At 36.5% G+C, this 16,518-nt stretch overlaps 1 protein-coding gene across 1 annotated transcript in view; it reads left to right on the top strand.

The window, feature by feature from the left end:
- LOC150089748 (uncharacterized) overlaps nucleotides 1-16,518 on the top strand; it is a 148,805-nt gene that overhangs the window by 72,279 nt on the left and 60,008 nt on the right. The window contains exon 6 of the mRNA XM_090390088.1: nucleotides 4,590-4,679. Within this exon, the coding sequence (XP_090246214.1) occupies nucleotides 4,590-4,679 (90 nt within the window). The remainder of the gene's footprint in view (nucleotides 1-4,589; nucleotides 4,680-16,518) is intronic.

Here is a 16,518-nt window from a genome sequence, read left to right on the forward strand (position 1 = left end):
GTGATTTTACTCCATTACTTTAGAAAGAGTAGAAGTAATTGCAATGGGACGATAATTGGATGGGAAGGATTTGTCACCCTTTTTAGGAACTGGCTGGATATGAACAAATTTCCAAGCAGAAGGAAAGACACCTTTGGAATAAGAAAGTGAAAAAAGGTGGCAAATAACAGGAGAAAGTTCAGGAGCACAGATTTCGAGAACAAGTGGAGAAATACCATCAGGACCAGGAGCTTTCTGAGCATCAAGTTTTGTCAATTCTTCTGACATCCTTTTGATGGAAGACCACAGGAGGCATTGAATGGAGCATGGTGGGAGGTGTTTTACGAAGATCATTAATACATGAGTTGGAAGAATAATGGGATGCTAGCTGAAAAATGGGATTCTATCCTTGGCTGAAGTGACAACAGAACCATCTGGTTTTGACAGAGGTGGGAGCAGAGATGGGCAAAAGTTGCAGCCAATAGCTTTGGCTAGAAATCAGAATACTTGGCTACCATTAGAGCAAGAAGCAAGTTTTCTACTCTTAGCCTGTTAAAAATCTAGTTTGGACTGATTAATAACTGCTTTATAGTTGTTACGAGCTTTGGTGTAATCAGAAAATGAAACTGAAGAATTGGAAACAAGCCAATTACGATATACAACATTCTTCTCTTGAACAGTCTTAGCACATTTATTGGAAAACCAAGGTTTAAAGGACGATATTTTAAAGTGGAGTGTGGAATGAAGGATTCCATTCCTACAAGAATAATTTCACTGACACAATCTGAGCAAACATTTACATCAAAAGTTTTGAAACAGTAATCCAACCAAGGAAAAGAAGAAAAGAAATCACACAAGTCATTCCATTTTGCATCCTTGTAATGCCAAACAACACGAGGTTGGCAATAGCCATGAGATAAAGGCTCCATTGGAGAAGAGACAATCACCAAATTGTGATCTGAGATTTCTAAAGGACCACTCACTTTGATCGTGTACTTAGAGAGGTTGTTTGTGAGAAAAAAAATCAAGCATGTTGGCAGCGTAGTTTGGATTGTCTGGTATTCTGGTAGGTAAATGAACAATCTGTGTGAAGTCATTAGTAATTGCAAATGCCTCAGCATCTTGATCACCTGTGTCTGTGTGATTAAAAAGCAGAAGCCAGTTGGAGTTGTGAACATTAAAATCAAGGAAAATTTCCTCACTGTTGGACTGGAGAAAGTAAAGTTTCAAAGAGGAAGTCAGAGTTCCAAGTGATTTAGTTGAGTTGGGAGTACGATAGAGGCAACAGATGAATTTGACAGAATGTGGTAGAGAGATTTTAATCCAGAGAAGATCAAAAAGAGAAGATTTCAAATCACAAAGTATCTGACAGGGAATAACAGAATGGACATATGCACAAGTTACCACCTTTGAAGCTAAGGGAATTGTGCAGCGAATAATTTGGACAACCAATATGAGCAGTGGTTGAATCAACCGATAACTGGGATTCTTTCAGTAAAAGTACATGGGATTTGTCAGACTAAATGTAAATGGACATCATTGAGTTAAGAACTGAGACCATGTATATTTGTGAAATGAATGAGGAATTGTTTGGGAATTTTAAATCTTTTCGCAGATAAGTTTGTTTTATTAGTTTGACAATTCATGATGTATTCAGTAGTAAGAAAAGGTGGCGAGGATATTCTGTATGAAATTTTTCGATATGGCATACTCATGGCAAGAATATACCCAGCTCCTTGACATAACATGGCCTTGACAATGCCCCCTGCATACACACTACTTGGACTCCCTCCAGTCACTATCTGGCAGAGTAGAGGCAGGCAGTGAGATTATACACTAGCTGATCTGGAAGTCTCCTAGAAAGTTACCAATGGATTCGGTCCAGTGGACTGTCTAGCGATCAGCCTGTGAACACGGTTTTAGAACTGTACCCTCAAAATTTAATGAAAATTGTACTTGCCATGATGTCCATCATGACCTCAAAAGACATTAATCATACTACATGATGGTAGAGATGACGGGGTTGCTGCAGCTTTGCTCTGGAGACTAAACATGGGTTCCACCACTTCAAGCCTCCTATAAGCAAAGTGGTGATATTTCACCGGTTGATGAGTCATCTACCACTTACTATTGCTTGGTAACACAGGGGTGGCATTCCTCTGTGTGGTGTGGGTGCCAAACCTCAACTCCTGCTTACTTTGCACCTGGGTGGTCACCTCCAGTATGCTAGGTGACGAATTTCAGGACTTGAATATGGGGGTTATATCCAGGTTTACTAACAGTCCTACCATCATGAAGGTGCAAGAAGAGGATTTGTCTGTCACTGACTGACCAGAATTCATTGAAATTAGGTTCACTTGACTTGAGTGTCACTCAACTATCAGTTCCAACAGTGTTTTAGCATTGTAGGTAGCAAACTCAGCATGGCAATACTTGAGAGAATGTCTGTGGCAGCCTCAATGACCATCTGGGGTGGTGCACTAAAACCTCACTTAAGCTTTTAGAGTTCAAAATAGGACAGTTAGGTTAATGATTCATTTTTAATGCACTAAACACTGACTCAAACAAAATAAAATAAAACAAAGCTTTGATATAAAATAAGTCTGTACAATAAAATATAAACTGAGGTTAAAATAAAATACAGTAAAATAAAAGTGTAGTTAAAAGTGCTAAAAAGATTAAAACCACCATACAACAATAGCTTTCAGCAGCAGCTGCCTTCATCAGTTGAAATGGTTACAGGTTATCCAAATAATATATATATATAGCTCCCAGCAGGTTCATGACAACCCCCCCCTCACGGCACATGATCAGTTAGGTTAATTAATGATCCATTTCTTACAAAGCGTCTCTCTCTCTCTCACATAGGTGTTCTGTTTTTCTGTAAACACTTCCATGGACAGTTTCTTCTAAATTAACATCTCTAATTCCACTCTTCCAAAACAGTCTGAGCATGTGCTCACAGCACATGCTTGAACTGGTTTGGAAAAGTAGAAGAATTAGAGATGCCAGTGATATGCTTAGACTTTTTCTTCTTCATCATTTATCCCTTCAACTTCTGTTTTCTGGAACAACCTTCTTTCACATGTATTTCCTGAACATTACGTTAAATCTACACAAATTCGAGTCTAATGCAAACAGGTATCTTCAACCTTCTTAATCATCAACCCTGCACAGTACTAAGTACTATAGGTTCTGATATACGTGTTTGTGGGATTTTTATTAAAAAAAAAAAAAAAAAAACTTTTGTTCTTCCCACTAATCTTATTGCCCTTTGCACATGTTCCAACAAATCCACATCCTTCCTAAAATGAGGCTTTCAGACCTTTGTGCAGTATTAAGGATGTGGCTTTACCATTGCCTTATATAGTAGTATAATTACCTATTATCCCTGCTGGCAAAATTCTTGTCTTTCATGGACAAAACCCCATGAACTCACCTAGCAGCCTATTTGCACCACTCAGAATTTCATTTCTGACTGCACAAGTACCTGCAGGTCTTTTTCGTTCTCCACTACCCTGAGTGTGGTGCCACATAGTTGATATGTTATTCTGGGATTACTGCTACCCATATGCACAGTACCTTATGCACCGCTACTCAAATGCACAGTATTTGTAAATGTTAATCTTCAATTTCCATTTCTCGCCCATGTGTGTAATTTTTCTATATCTTGTTGCAGTAGCATTCTGTGATTACTGTGATTAACCGCCCTGCCATTCTTCATATCATCAGTATACCTTTGTTGTTTTAAACAGTATTATCATTATGAGCCATATGGTGCAAGGAAACCTGGTGCTTTTGCTGCATCATGCAAAAAACATTTTGAGTTACCCTGAGAGAGAGAGAGAGAGAGAGAGAGAGAGAGAGAGAGAGAGAGAGAGAGAGAGAGAGAGAGTCACCAAGAAAGAGAAGAATGATGATATCCAGCTCAGGACCCTGGGTGTGCCAAGCCCATACTCACCAGATGTGAGCCCCTGGGGTAGTACTGCATCATAGTATCTAATCAGATTGGTCAGACAAGATTGCCCCTTAACAAATCCTTACTGTGACTGCAGTATAACTACATTCCTGTCCAAATGGGATTTCAACAGGAATATAGTTATAGGACTCACTTCACCCTTTAATCCCCTCTTGTGAATAGGAGAGACATTTCACAATATATAGAACTTCTCTAGATTAAGATTTCATCATCTCCTTTGTTACTGATTAAATGCCCTTAAAAAATCTCTTCCTTTGGTGCAAATATTTCACATGTTATTTAATAGCAGCATCATACTGAAAGGATTACCACTCCTTAATTTGGACTACAGTTTTTATTTTTATCTAATATTGGTAATGTGACATCATATACATCATATTAACTGTTCAATAATGAAATTACCTAAGCAAATATAGTACATTTCATTATTTTAAAGTCAACTTCACATTAATCTGTATAAACTAAAATATTGCATTTATTTATGTAACTTATATTAACAAGAAGTTTCTGCAATTTTTATCTAATGTAAGTCATTAATTAATATAATTGATTCTTTTGATTATTGAACTTTTATGATAATTTAAAATGTTTAAGAACTTATCTTCAAGTAAATGTTACCTTTTGCTTTCAGGAAAATGCTGATCTACGCCGGCAAGTTGTCCTTTTACAACAGCAACTCGAAGAACGAAGCAACACAATTAATTTATTGCAACACCAAATGGTGAGTGATTTGTGTAAGTTCATTAAATAAAAATTTTGGAGTGAAGTTCAGAAAATGATTCTGTAAAACAAGGATTAAGTGTTAATTAAAATGAAGTTTACAGAATAGTTTTTATTCTCATTTAGAATTATTTTGCTGATCACCGAAAAAAAATATTTTTTTTTTGAAAAATTAAATATTTTTATAGCAGTAATTAATTTTGCATTACTTGCTTATTTCCATTTGATTTTAAGTCCATTAATCTCTGCCCAAAAACTCCGTTTGATTTTAAACAAACTCATTCACAACATGTTGCCTCTCAGTATCACTTGAGAAAAGACAACTATGTAGATATTCCTTAAAATTTTGAATAGACATTCTTAACTCAGATAGATCTGTTGGGCACTGTTTTATTCCTTGAAGCAGTATTAAATTTGAACTTTGAAATCTGATGGCTTGATTATTATGTAGAGTGTGTAATGGTAATTGTAGAGAAACAAAAAGTTTTATTTTTTAAAAGCAAATGATTATTTTTTAACGCTAATTGTAAATATGAAAAAGTCCCCAGGTATAAACACTTGCACTCTCTCTGTCCATCTATTACAGATCACTAACTTGTAGGTAAGATGCAGCATGTTCTCAATGTTTTGTTACTATATATCTGGTTCTAACATGGCAAATTTGTGTTACTACTACTGATAACTTTTATTATCATATATATATTTTTTGATATCTGGTTTCAGTCTCAGATACCTTTCAGATCAGAAAACTTACATATTGTTATAATTAATTTTAAAGTTGTCCATAAGAATATTTCATATTCATATTTTATTTTATCGTCGAATGCAGATGGTTTAAATGAGCTGCATTTTTTTTAAACACTTGTATTAATAATAAACAAATGGCAATTTTTTTTTTTAAAACATTTGTATTAATAATAAATGGCAAAGTAAAAGTATTTTAAGATTTTTTTTCTATCCTGGGAAAATTCCATGTCTCTTGAGATTCCTCAAGAAAAAAATGGTTGCTGTCATTCAGCCTTGACAGTTGAATGTCAGCCTCTTTGATCTTGTACTTGCATTTGATTTAATATAGATTACACTGTCTCTAGAGCTGAAATCAGTTTTGACTTTACAGATAAGTCTAGATTCAGTCTTCAAATTATTCTAAATATACTTTCGCTTTCATCCGCTGATATTAGGGGAAAAGGCCCAAACTGCCAGACCATTACCTCATAGCAGTCGTGGTCTGACAGTTTGGATGCCTATACCTATTGCACTCATGGTACCTCCCTCCAAGATTGGACAACAAACCTCAAGCGTCAGTGCTCGCCGCTTTATGGGTTTCAATATTTAATGGTATTGATGTAGGCATATTGTGCCTAAGTTTGCAAATAATACAAAGGATGATGAATGTCAAGACATACTACTGAAACAAGACCTAGAAAAATTAGGCAGATGAGCTGAGAGTATTAATTGTCTAATAAATACAAGGTACTACATATGGGTAGCAGTAATCCCAAAATAACATACCAATTGGATAGTTTTTCATTTGTCACACTCAAGATAGGAGAACAAAAAAACCTAGGGGTAATTATTCAGTCTAACATGAAGTTCTTAGAGCAGTGCAGACAGCTGCCAGAATAACTCATGGGATTTTTTTTAATGATATACAGAAACTTTTTGCCAGCAGGAACAAAGAGGATATTATCCCTAGAATAATCACCTCTTTGCATTGTACAAGACAACGATTAGGCCACATTATGAGTACTGCATACGTGTCTGGAAGACTCATTTTAAGAAAGGTGCAGATCTCTTGGAATGGGCACACAGAAGCACAACAGATTAGACCTGAGCACAGAGGTACACTTACCAAGAAAGAATTCATTTCTGCATATTTCAGCACCGGTAAACTAAGCACCTGCAAGGAGACCTGATTGAAGTGTTTAAGGCTTTAAAATGGATTCAGTAAACTAAATGTCAACAACACACATAAAAGAACATAAATTTAAATTGATAAAGGATGGTTATGCAAAAATTTGCTGCCAACCAGAGAGTAATTGATTGTTGAAACAAAACTTTTATTTGGTGTTGTGGAAGTTAGAAATTTGAATAAATTTAAGGAAGAATTAAGCAAATTATTAGAGGGGATGGACAGATGAGGTGTATAGTTTTTCTTTTTTGATTGTTGCTGTATAAGCTTGCTTCCATCCATCCTTTTCCACTACTAACACTAATCTAGAACATTTTGTTGAGGTTTTTAAGAGGTGCCATAAGTCCTGAATTAATTAATTTTCTTTAATTATAACATTCTGTTCTTTTGTATAGAGCTCAGCTGGTCATTGAGAGAGAGGAATTAGTGCACAGTGACTTTTTTTTCAGAAATCTCTGTGCAGTGATGAGATCCACTAGGTGAATGGAGATTATGTTATCAACTGGTGATAGTTGATCTGATAATAGTAAAAATATGGCAATGTGCCACAAACCCAACTTAATGGGGTTAAGCATGTTGTATCTCTCACACCAGTAATGCATTGCTAGGACAGAACAAACAAAAATTGCCAGTGCTGATAGCCTCCAACCTTCTCATACTCTGAGATATTGTTCTCTAATTTCCTGCTTGTCTCACCAACAAACATATTCCACAATCCAGGCACTTTATGTGATAAACAAAACCACTTTACATAAAGAAAGAAATGAATATTTTTATAATAGTAATAAGGAAACAACTTCCTTTTTTTTTTTTTTTTTATGAGAACCCCAAACACGAGAGGTATTATAACCTATAGTACTTAGTACCGTGCTTGGGTTGGAGGTTGAGAAGACGAAAGAAGATATTTGTTGATATTGGACTTGAACTTCTGTAGATTGTAATTTTCAGGAAATATGTATGAAGGAAGGTTGTTCCAGAAAACGGCAGTTGAATGAATAAATGAGGAAGATGAAAAGTTGGTTCTGTGGGTTTGAAGTTGGACAGTAAATGGATGTTGGCTGGTGGCGGCACGTGTTCGGACTGTTTTGAAAGAGAGAGCGGGAATTATAGAAGCCAGTTCAGAAGAACAGTGCCCATGGAAGTATCTGTAGAAGAGGCATGCAGCAGAAACAGTGCGTCTATGAGACAGCGAGTGGAGAGACTCTGTTAGAGATGAATCATTAATTAACCTAACTGCCCTCTTCTGAATGGAATCAAGAAGCCTGAGAGAGGTTTTGGGGGCACCACCCCAGATGTGGGAACAATATTCCATGGCAGGGCGGATTTGCGATTTATACAGAGTGAGCAGCTGTTTGGGAGAAAAGTAACGCCGAGAGCGAAAGAGAAAACCAAGTTTTTTAGATGCAGAGGAAGCAATATTTGTAATGTGCTTGTGCCAAGAGAGATTAGAAGTCAGGGTAATCCCCAAAAGAGATATATCATTTTGCCTAGAAATCGGAATGTCACTAAAGATAAGCATAGGAGCAGAAGAATCCTTTTTGCGAGATATAAGACAAGATTGAGTTTTAGAAGGGTTGAAATCAACTAAGTTGTCTTTGCCCCACTGGAGAATTACCTGAAGATCGGCATTTAAGGAATTGGCAGCAGATTTTCGAGAACTTGAAGCTGATTCAGCTGGACAAGGTTTCTCAAAATGGAAAGTTGAATGCAATGTGCTATCATCGGCAAAACTATGGATAGGATTTCCAGTCAATGGAAGAAGGTCATTGATTCCTGCCAGTGAACTGTGCGAATTCTTCCTGTTTTCCTATGCTGATAGTTGCGTCGCAGTTGATATTTTTTGGAGTTGGGTTGGGGTCTCAGTGGTGATTCCGAGTTATTAAATCACTGTTGTAATGTCGGTATGGAACACATTAAAATGAATTTTATCGATTTTATTTTTGTATTTTAAAAAATGTTGAGTTAGGATTAAATTTGAAAGTGGCAATTCTGCCCAGACATGATCAATCGATTCGGCCCAGACATGATCAATCGATTCGGCCCTAGAGAGATAGTTCAAAGCTCCTGGGTTAAAAATTTTTTCACCACTTGTTAACAGGAGAGACTTTTTTTTTTTTTTTTTTTTTTTTACAGGGATGGGATACACTTAACTCTGCAGCGGTGATGCTGCACCTCTAAGGTCCATCTCAAAAATAATGAGCATGCATTAATTGTTGGTTGTGATTTTCTGTACCTTTCTAAATATAGAAAAAATTTTATTGGATATATTTTTTTGAATTTTTTTTTATCATTTTCCCAGAGTTATAGCATGATTGCACCTAGCAGATACAGTGCCACCATATTTAGTATTAGTGGCAAATTATGCAAGAAAGCAAGCGTAAACAGCATTAGCAAAAAAAAAAAAAAAAAACCCACTACCTGCCTCACCCATCCATCCCTCCAAGAATTTATCTTTAATTTTTTCCCTTGAATGTATCCAAGATACTCACTTCCAAATCCTTCCAATGAATGCAGCATAATCCACCTTCAAACAGTTCTGTTTACACTTAACATGATACTTCTGAAAATACTAAGCCATCTCTAGCATTGTCTGCCCACCAAACTGAGATTCACCTGAATGTGATACCACCCAAATTGATGCTTGGAGCCCCGTCCACATCAAAGTCATCTCCTTGCCCATTTAGTGCTGACATCAATCGCAAATATTTCCTGTGTGTATGTTTTGTGTTAGTGTACAAATGTGCATATGTGTGTGTCTCTCTCTCTCTGTCTGAATTGGTGGGCAAGTTGAACTAATGATTACGTGAATATAGCAGTTGCCTGAATAAACTTAACCTGCACAATTTTTTTTCTTTTTCTTTTTTACAAAAAACCCAAGCGCAAAAGGTATTAGGATCTATAGTACTTAATACTGTGAATGGGTTGAAGGTTCAGAAGAGGAAAGAAGATGCTTCCTAACATTAGACTTGAATATCTGTAGATTGTAATTTTCAGGAAATACATATGAATGAAGGTTTTTCCAGAAAATGAAAGCTGAAGGAATAAATGATGAAGAAGAAAAGTTGGTTCTGCGAGTTTAAAATTGGATTGTAAAAGGATGCTGAGCGGTTTGGAAGAGATAGTGGGAATTATAGAAGCCAATTCAGAACAGTGCCCATGGAAGTATCTATAGAAAAGGCATGCAGGGGAAACAACATCTATGAGAGAGGGAGTGGAGAGACTTTGTTAGAAATGGATCATTAATTGACCAAGCTGCCCTCTTTTGAATGGAATCTAGAAGCTTGAGGGGGATTTTGGGGGCACCACCCCAGATATGGGAACAATATTTCGTGGTAGGGCAGATTTACGATTTGTACAGAGTGAACATCTGTTTGGAATAAAAGTAATGCTGAGAGCAAAAATGAAAACTCAGTTTTTTAGATGCAGAGGAAGCAATATTTATGATGTGCTTATGCCAAGAGAGATTAGAAGTCAGGTTAATCCCTTATAGAGATATGTTATCTTGTCTGGAAATCTGAGTGTCATTGAAGATAAACATAGGAGCAGAAGAATCCTTTTTGCAAGATATAAGATAGGACTGAGTTTTAGAAGGATTGAAATCTAAGTTATCTTTGCTCCACTGGAGATCAGCAATTGGTAGTAGATATTGAAGAAGTTTATGCTATTTATGCAGGGTGAGATTTCTAAAACTGGAAGGTGGAATGCAATGTGCTGTCATCAGCAAAACTATGCATACGATTTCCCATCAATGGAAGAAGGCCAATATTTTACAACAGGGAAAGAATGGGAAAAAGAACTGAACTTTGGGAAACACCAGCATAAGTGGAGAACCAGAAGACAGAGACCCAGCTACCATCACCTTCATTACAAAACGACAGTTGACAAAACCATAAGATGGAAGATCTTTATGCCAGACACAGTCAAAAGCCTTTGAAATGTCAAGAGCAAATGCTTGAGTTTCACCAAACTTTTCCATTGAATTTGTTCATAGATGGGTAACATAAGCCAGGATATCACCAGTCGATTGGCCCTGATGGAATCCATACTGGTGATCATTGATCAGATGGAAAGTTTCTAGATAGTTTTAAGAGTTGGCAGTTAATTGATTTCTCCATTACTTTAGAAAGAGTAGAAGTGCAATGGGGTGATAATTGAATGTGAGGAATTTATTATTTAGCCATATGGTGCAAGAAAGCCTGAGGCTTTTGCTGCACCAGCCAAAAAAAAAAAATTCTGTGTTACCCTGAGAGAGAGAGAGAGAGAGAGAGAGAGAGAGAGAGAGAGAGAGAGAGAGAGAGAGAGAGAGAGAGTGTGTGAGTAAAAGTAGAAGGGAATCACCAAGAAAGAAGAATGATGATATCCAGCTCAGGACCCTAGGTGCACCAAGCTCATACTCACCAGATGTGAGCCCCTGGGCTTGTCACCTTTTTAGGAACTGGTTAGATAAGAGTAAATTTCCAAGCAGAAGGAAAAACACTAGTGGAATAAGAAAGTGAAAAAAGACTATACAGAACAGGAGTAAGTTTAGTTTTGAGAACAAGTGGAGAAATAATCATGACTTGGTGATTTCTTGGCATCACACCTGTTCAGAATTTTTTCTGATATCCTTTTGATGGAAGACCACAGGAGGACTTGAATGGAGGGTACTGGAAATGGTTAGGAGATGGTACTGGAAATGGTTAGGAGATCAAAGATCATCAAAACACAAGTTAGAAGAAAAGTAGGATGCTCACAGATCAGCTTTATCTTTAGGCGATGTGGCAATGGAACCATCTAGTTTTGACAGAGGTGGGAGTAGAGATGGGTAAAAATTGCGACCAATACCTTTGGCAAGAGATCAGAATGCTTGACTACCATTTGGACAAAATTATTCCAAAGTAGTTGACTTTTAAATAATTCCAGTTTTGTTTGAAATACTTTGACATTATAATACAATTCATTGACAAGTTTTTCTCATCTTTGTAGTTTCATATTAAGAAAATTCAGGTGTTCACATATATCTGTTAAAAAGGCAAGATTCCACAACCATTTGAGATCTCATAGTTCCGGAACAGGTTTCAATTTTTCATTCATAAAATTTCGATCCTAAGTTCAAAAAATCGTTTTAGTGCGTTACTGCAACTCAACACTCAGCATCGACTTTTCTTTTTTTCTACATCAACTTCAACATGATTTTTATGGGGTCACTGTAATAAAAAAAAAAAAATACTCCTGAATATTGAAGTAAGCAAGCACACTGACATGTCTTAAAATTTTATGAAATATTTTAACATAAAGGTTATTATTATGTTCGTATCACATGAAATTAATAATATAGTTTATTAGGCTATTAAATAAACTACATTATTATAATATAAAACTATATTGTTAATTATAATAGTTTAATAAGGTGACGTTTTGGGTATCTTACCAATACCCATCATCAGACCATGCTGATGCTGTGGAGAGAACATAAAGGGCTACAAATTTGAATATTTTAGGATATTACAGTTACAATTACCAATAATACAATTGCAATTACAAATATTACAATTTGCGAATTATGATTTTGAAGTATTAAGTTTTGAATTGCTGTTACAATAGAGCATCTAACATCTGAAGTATTAAGTTTTGAATTGCTGTTACAATAGAACCTCTAATAGAACAGAAAATCTAAGGTAATACAAAGAGATTAAATTCATACTTGCCAACAGCCTTCTCTTGTCGATGCTACCAGAAACTTTATGTACATAAAGTTTCTGTTCAGGCTGCCAGCAGTTAATTTATAGCAGAGGGATTAACTCCACTAACCAATAGGATAGTGTCATATTTTTATCCTTGATCTGGAGTTCTTGTAATAGTAGAAGTCAGGGGTGACCTTTGCCCCCATACTCTGCACATCAGGGTTCATGTGTAGGCTGGTTCAGGATCTTACTGACACCAGTCATCAGACCATGCTGCTGATGCCAGGTTTTATCCTGGATCCGGGATTCTTGTCTAATGGAAACCTAGGGTGACCTTTGCTCCCATACTCTGAACATCAGGGTTGGTGTGCAGGCTGGCAACGGATTAGGAAATCCCAAATTACTGTCTCTAATGCCTATTGCTATTTAATGACAGGGTCCAGATTAATAGATTATTTTAACAATGTTTCAAAGAATAGTTTTAATGGAAATAACAGAATTAATATCTAATAAGACTAAGCTGACAACAGAGAGGAGTCAACACTATTAATCAACCGATGAATGTAAAAATAATCTGTAAAATGTGTTTTTCATAAATATTATTAATCTAATATAAACATTAATTTTTATGATCTAATTGAAATATTCGTAGGCCAGATAAAATTCTTTCACGGGCTGGATCTAGCCTGCAGTCTTTAGTTTGGGCACCCCTGATTTACAGTAGTACAGGTGACCCCCACTTAATGCTGATAATTCGTTCTGGAAAAACAGAGCGCTAAGTGAATCCACGCTAAGCAAGTGCCGTATTCCCATAAGGTAACATGTATTTGTGAGTTGCAGTCGGTGCCATAGGATATTTCCTAATCAATAATAAACGGTAGTGAAAAGATGTACAGATGTCGGTCGAAATATTTAATATTCAAATATTTGTACATATAAAATATTCTGCATTACATTCGTATATAATTATGTGGTAACTACTTACGTATCAAAATTAATTGAAGAATTTATTCATGAAAAACGTTTCGATTTTGGGTTGTACTTTGGCCCTCTTCGTGGTAAACTAAAAGGAGTTTTAATTTTAAATTCCCTGCAGTGTTTCCACCCAACAATAAAGTCATCCGATCCTTCACCGCTTTGAAACCTGGCATGTTTTTTACTTCTTTCAATATGAAACTTTTTAGGCATTTGTTTCCAAAAAAGTCCTGCTTCATCTATGTTAAAAACTTGAGAAGTATAACGCATAATACCCCTCTTCAATAATTTTAACAAGTTGTTTTTTTGAAAGTTTCGGCTCCTTGATCTGCACTTGCGGCTTCTCCCTAGATTTTAAATCTATTCAACCAGCCCTTACTAGTTTTAAATGGTTCCACATTTTTTTTTTTTTATATGAGTTTTCTTCAGATCATCATATAGGCTAATCTTTCTCTCTCTCTCTCTCTCTCTCTCTCTCTCTCTCTCTCTCTTTTATAATATTTAACTTAACTGAATTCTGCATTGGATATTATCTTCAATAAAATTAGTTAGTCTCTCCATTTCAATCCTAATAGCCAGCCTAGCCCTAGTTGCTTGCAGTGGAACAGCTATCTTTCCCGCTGCTAAAATTAATTCTTTATTTTTTATAATTGTTCTTACAGTTAAACTTGCCGGTCCTAAATTATGGCACACATCCGCTTGTTGTTGACCGGAATCGATTCGCTTCGAAATGTCTAATTTAATTTTCAAATTCAGTCTTTTTATTACATTTGTAGTCTTCTTGCTGCGTCCAGACATTGTTTTTTTTTTTTTTTTTCCCCTTTCATTCTTATCTGCCATTATTATCTCTTCGAAACTGTAACTGCGTTGGTTGCATTACGGACAGGTCAAGTAAACTGTCAGTTATGCACGATGTCTAATACTGTACTGAGTGATGACTAGACTTCAGATAAATGCATATAACACAAATATTACAAGCGGTATACTTGATAATTTTTTAAAATGTTGATCTCGGAACTACGTAACAAGTCACTGTACTGCAATTAAATTAGCATGCAAGAAAATTTCACTGACCGTTGGAAAATTTCTCAAGTCGGCATGGAAAATGTTTTAATGCTGTTTTGCTATTCATTCTCAAGCTATCGATTCCATCAAATGAAACAGTTTCGTTAAATATGCCAAAAATGCAATCTGTAAAAGAGCATTATAGTGACTTGTGACAACATTATTGTCAGATACGTGTTATAATATAAGAACAGAGTTATAGCAAATCAGCATAAAGCGAACCGCATTATAATGAGGGCCTGCTGTATATTAGGTGTCAGGACTTGCACTTGGGGATTATACCCAGGGTTACTAATAGTCCCACCAACCTAAAGGTGCAAACAGAGGATTTTGTTATTGCAGAACAACTGGATTTCACCAAAATTTGTCCACTTGACTCAAGTGTCACCTGAATGCCAGTTCCATTAGTGTTTTAGACTCCTAGCTTCGTATACCTGAGAGAATGTCTGCAACAGCCTCAAGGATCAAATGAACGAATGAGAATGTCCCTTTTGTTATTATGAATGTGCACTCTGAATATAGTTTGGGACGTTAGAGTACTGACAAAAATGTCTAGATGGCAACCTCACATGGGACCCCTGGCCCTATGACTTATTCTCCCATTCTTTTACCCAAGTGCTCTGCCCCCCCCACATTTTGTCTGGTGCGTCCTACCACGTTCGAGCCCGTCACCACCAAATACGGAGGATGCGGAAAGGTCATTCAGGGAATGACCACCGCATATCCCGGAGCAATATGGCCTTAGTTGCTAATGCTCCTAAAAAACAAACAACAAACCGTCCTACCGTCCTAAACACTGTCACTATTGTAACAGGCTCGCCTTATAGGATGGATTCCCATTGCAGGGGTACTCCTCTATTTTCTGTTCTTCTATTTCCTGGCGGGAGCCTATTGATTATCTGCCTCTTTACTCTTCTTCCAGGACTCAAGCTGTAACCCCCACGTTAATTTCCAATAAAAAAAAAAAAAACTTCTTTTTTTTTGGTTTCCCTGGTGATCCTAGGTGTTGGCAAGGTTCTTCCCAACAGAGACTTACGCAGCTCTACTGCGTAGCCTACCTTCAATGTGGTAAAGGATAAGCAACGGTGGATCTTGATCTCCCAATGGCAAAGAGGCCAGATGAACAACAGACCAATACACTCAACCCTACACTATGCAAACTATACTATAACCCACACTTTCTGGCCTTTACATAGTCTGTTTTGCATCACAAAAGATCATTGCGGAGTTGGGGGGAGCCCCTGGGTTGCAAGACCTGTACGCTATCCTTCCTGTATATACTGTACTTCCCATATTCAATTCAGCTCTGCTTATATCTGAGTGATACCATGTCTCTGATATCCCTACAATTTGTGTATCTGATGACCCAATCATTACTTCAGATTCATCAGATGCTCCTAGCATTAGTGTACATCAGCGGTTCCTTCCCAACCGGTGGTTCACGAACCCCTGGGGGTTTGCAAAAGTGTTCTAGGGGGTTCACATTAAAATTTCTATAATGGCATCTGTTTAGATTTACATAGGTATATTATTGTAAACTACAAAATATAACTAATAACAAAGTAAAATCAAATTAAATAAAAAATAAAGAATTGAAAAAAAAAGAAGAAAGCACATCTCCCACAATTCCTTATAATTAGTTTACTATCTTACAGTATATTATGTTAAATAAATGTTTTCCATACTAAATTTTTTTTGATTCTCAAGGACCATTGTTATGTACAAGTACTTTTTTTTTTTTTTTAGAACTATAGTATACCATGCATGGGTTGGAGGTTGAGTAGATGAAAGAAGAATATTTGTTGACATTAGACTTGAACTTCTGTAATTTTCAGGAAATACGTATGGAGGAAGGTTGTTCTAGAAAACGGCAGTTGAATCAATAAATGAGTTAGACAAAAAGTTGGTTCTGTGAGTTTGAAGTTGGACAGTAAATGGCTGTTGGCGGCATGTGTTCAAACTCTTTTGAAAGAGGGAGCGGGAATTGTAGAATCCAATTCAGAAGAACAGTGCCCATGGAAGTATCTATAGAAAGGTCTACCTCCCCCACACCGGATGGAAAAGGCCTGGGTTTGAATCCCATTGATGACGCAAGGAATTTTAAAGGGCTTTTTTCACTCCATGGCTGAGTTAGTCAGTCTCAGACATAATAAATATTATGGATAGATGTAATCATTTACATGTGACCCTAATATCATAATTTTTTTTTTTTTTTTTGTTAGAGA

This window comes from Mastigoproctus giganteus, chromosome 2 (genome assembly GCF_048544385.1).
Source record: "Mastigoproctus giganteus isolate SK-2022 chromosome 2, ASM4854438v1, whole genome shotgun sequence".
In the NCBI taxonomy this organism is placed as follows: Eukaryota; Metazoa; Arthropoda; class Arachnida; order Uropygi; family Thelyphonidae; genus Mastigoproctus; species Mastigoproctus giganteus.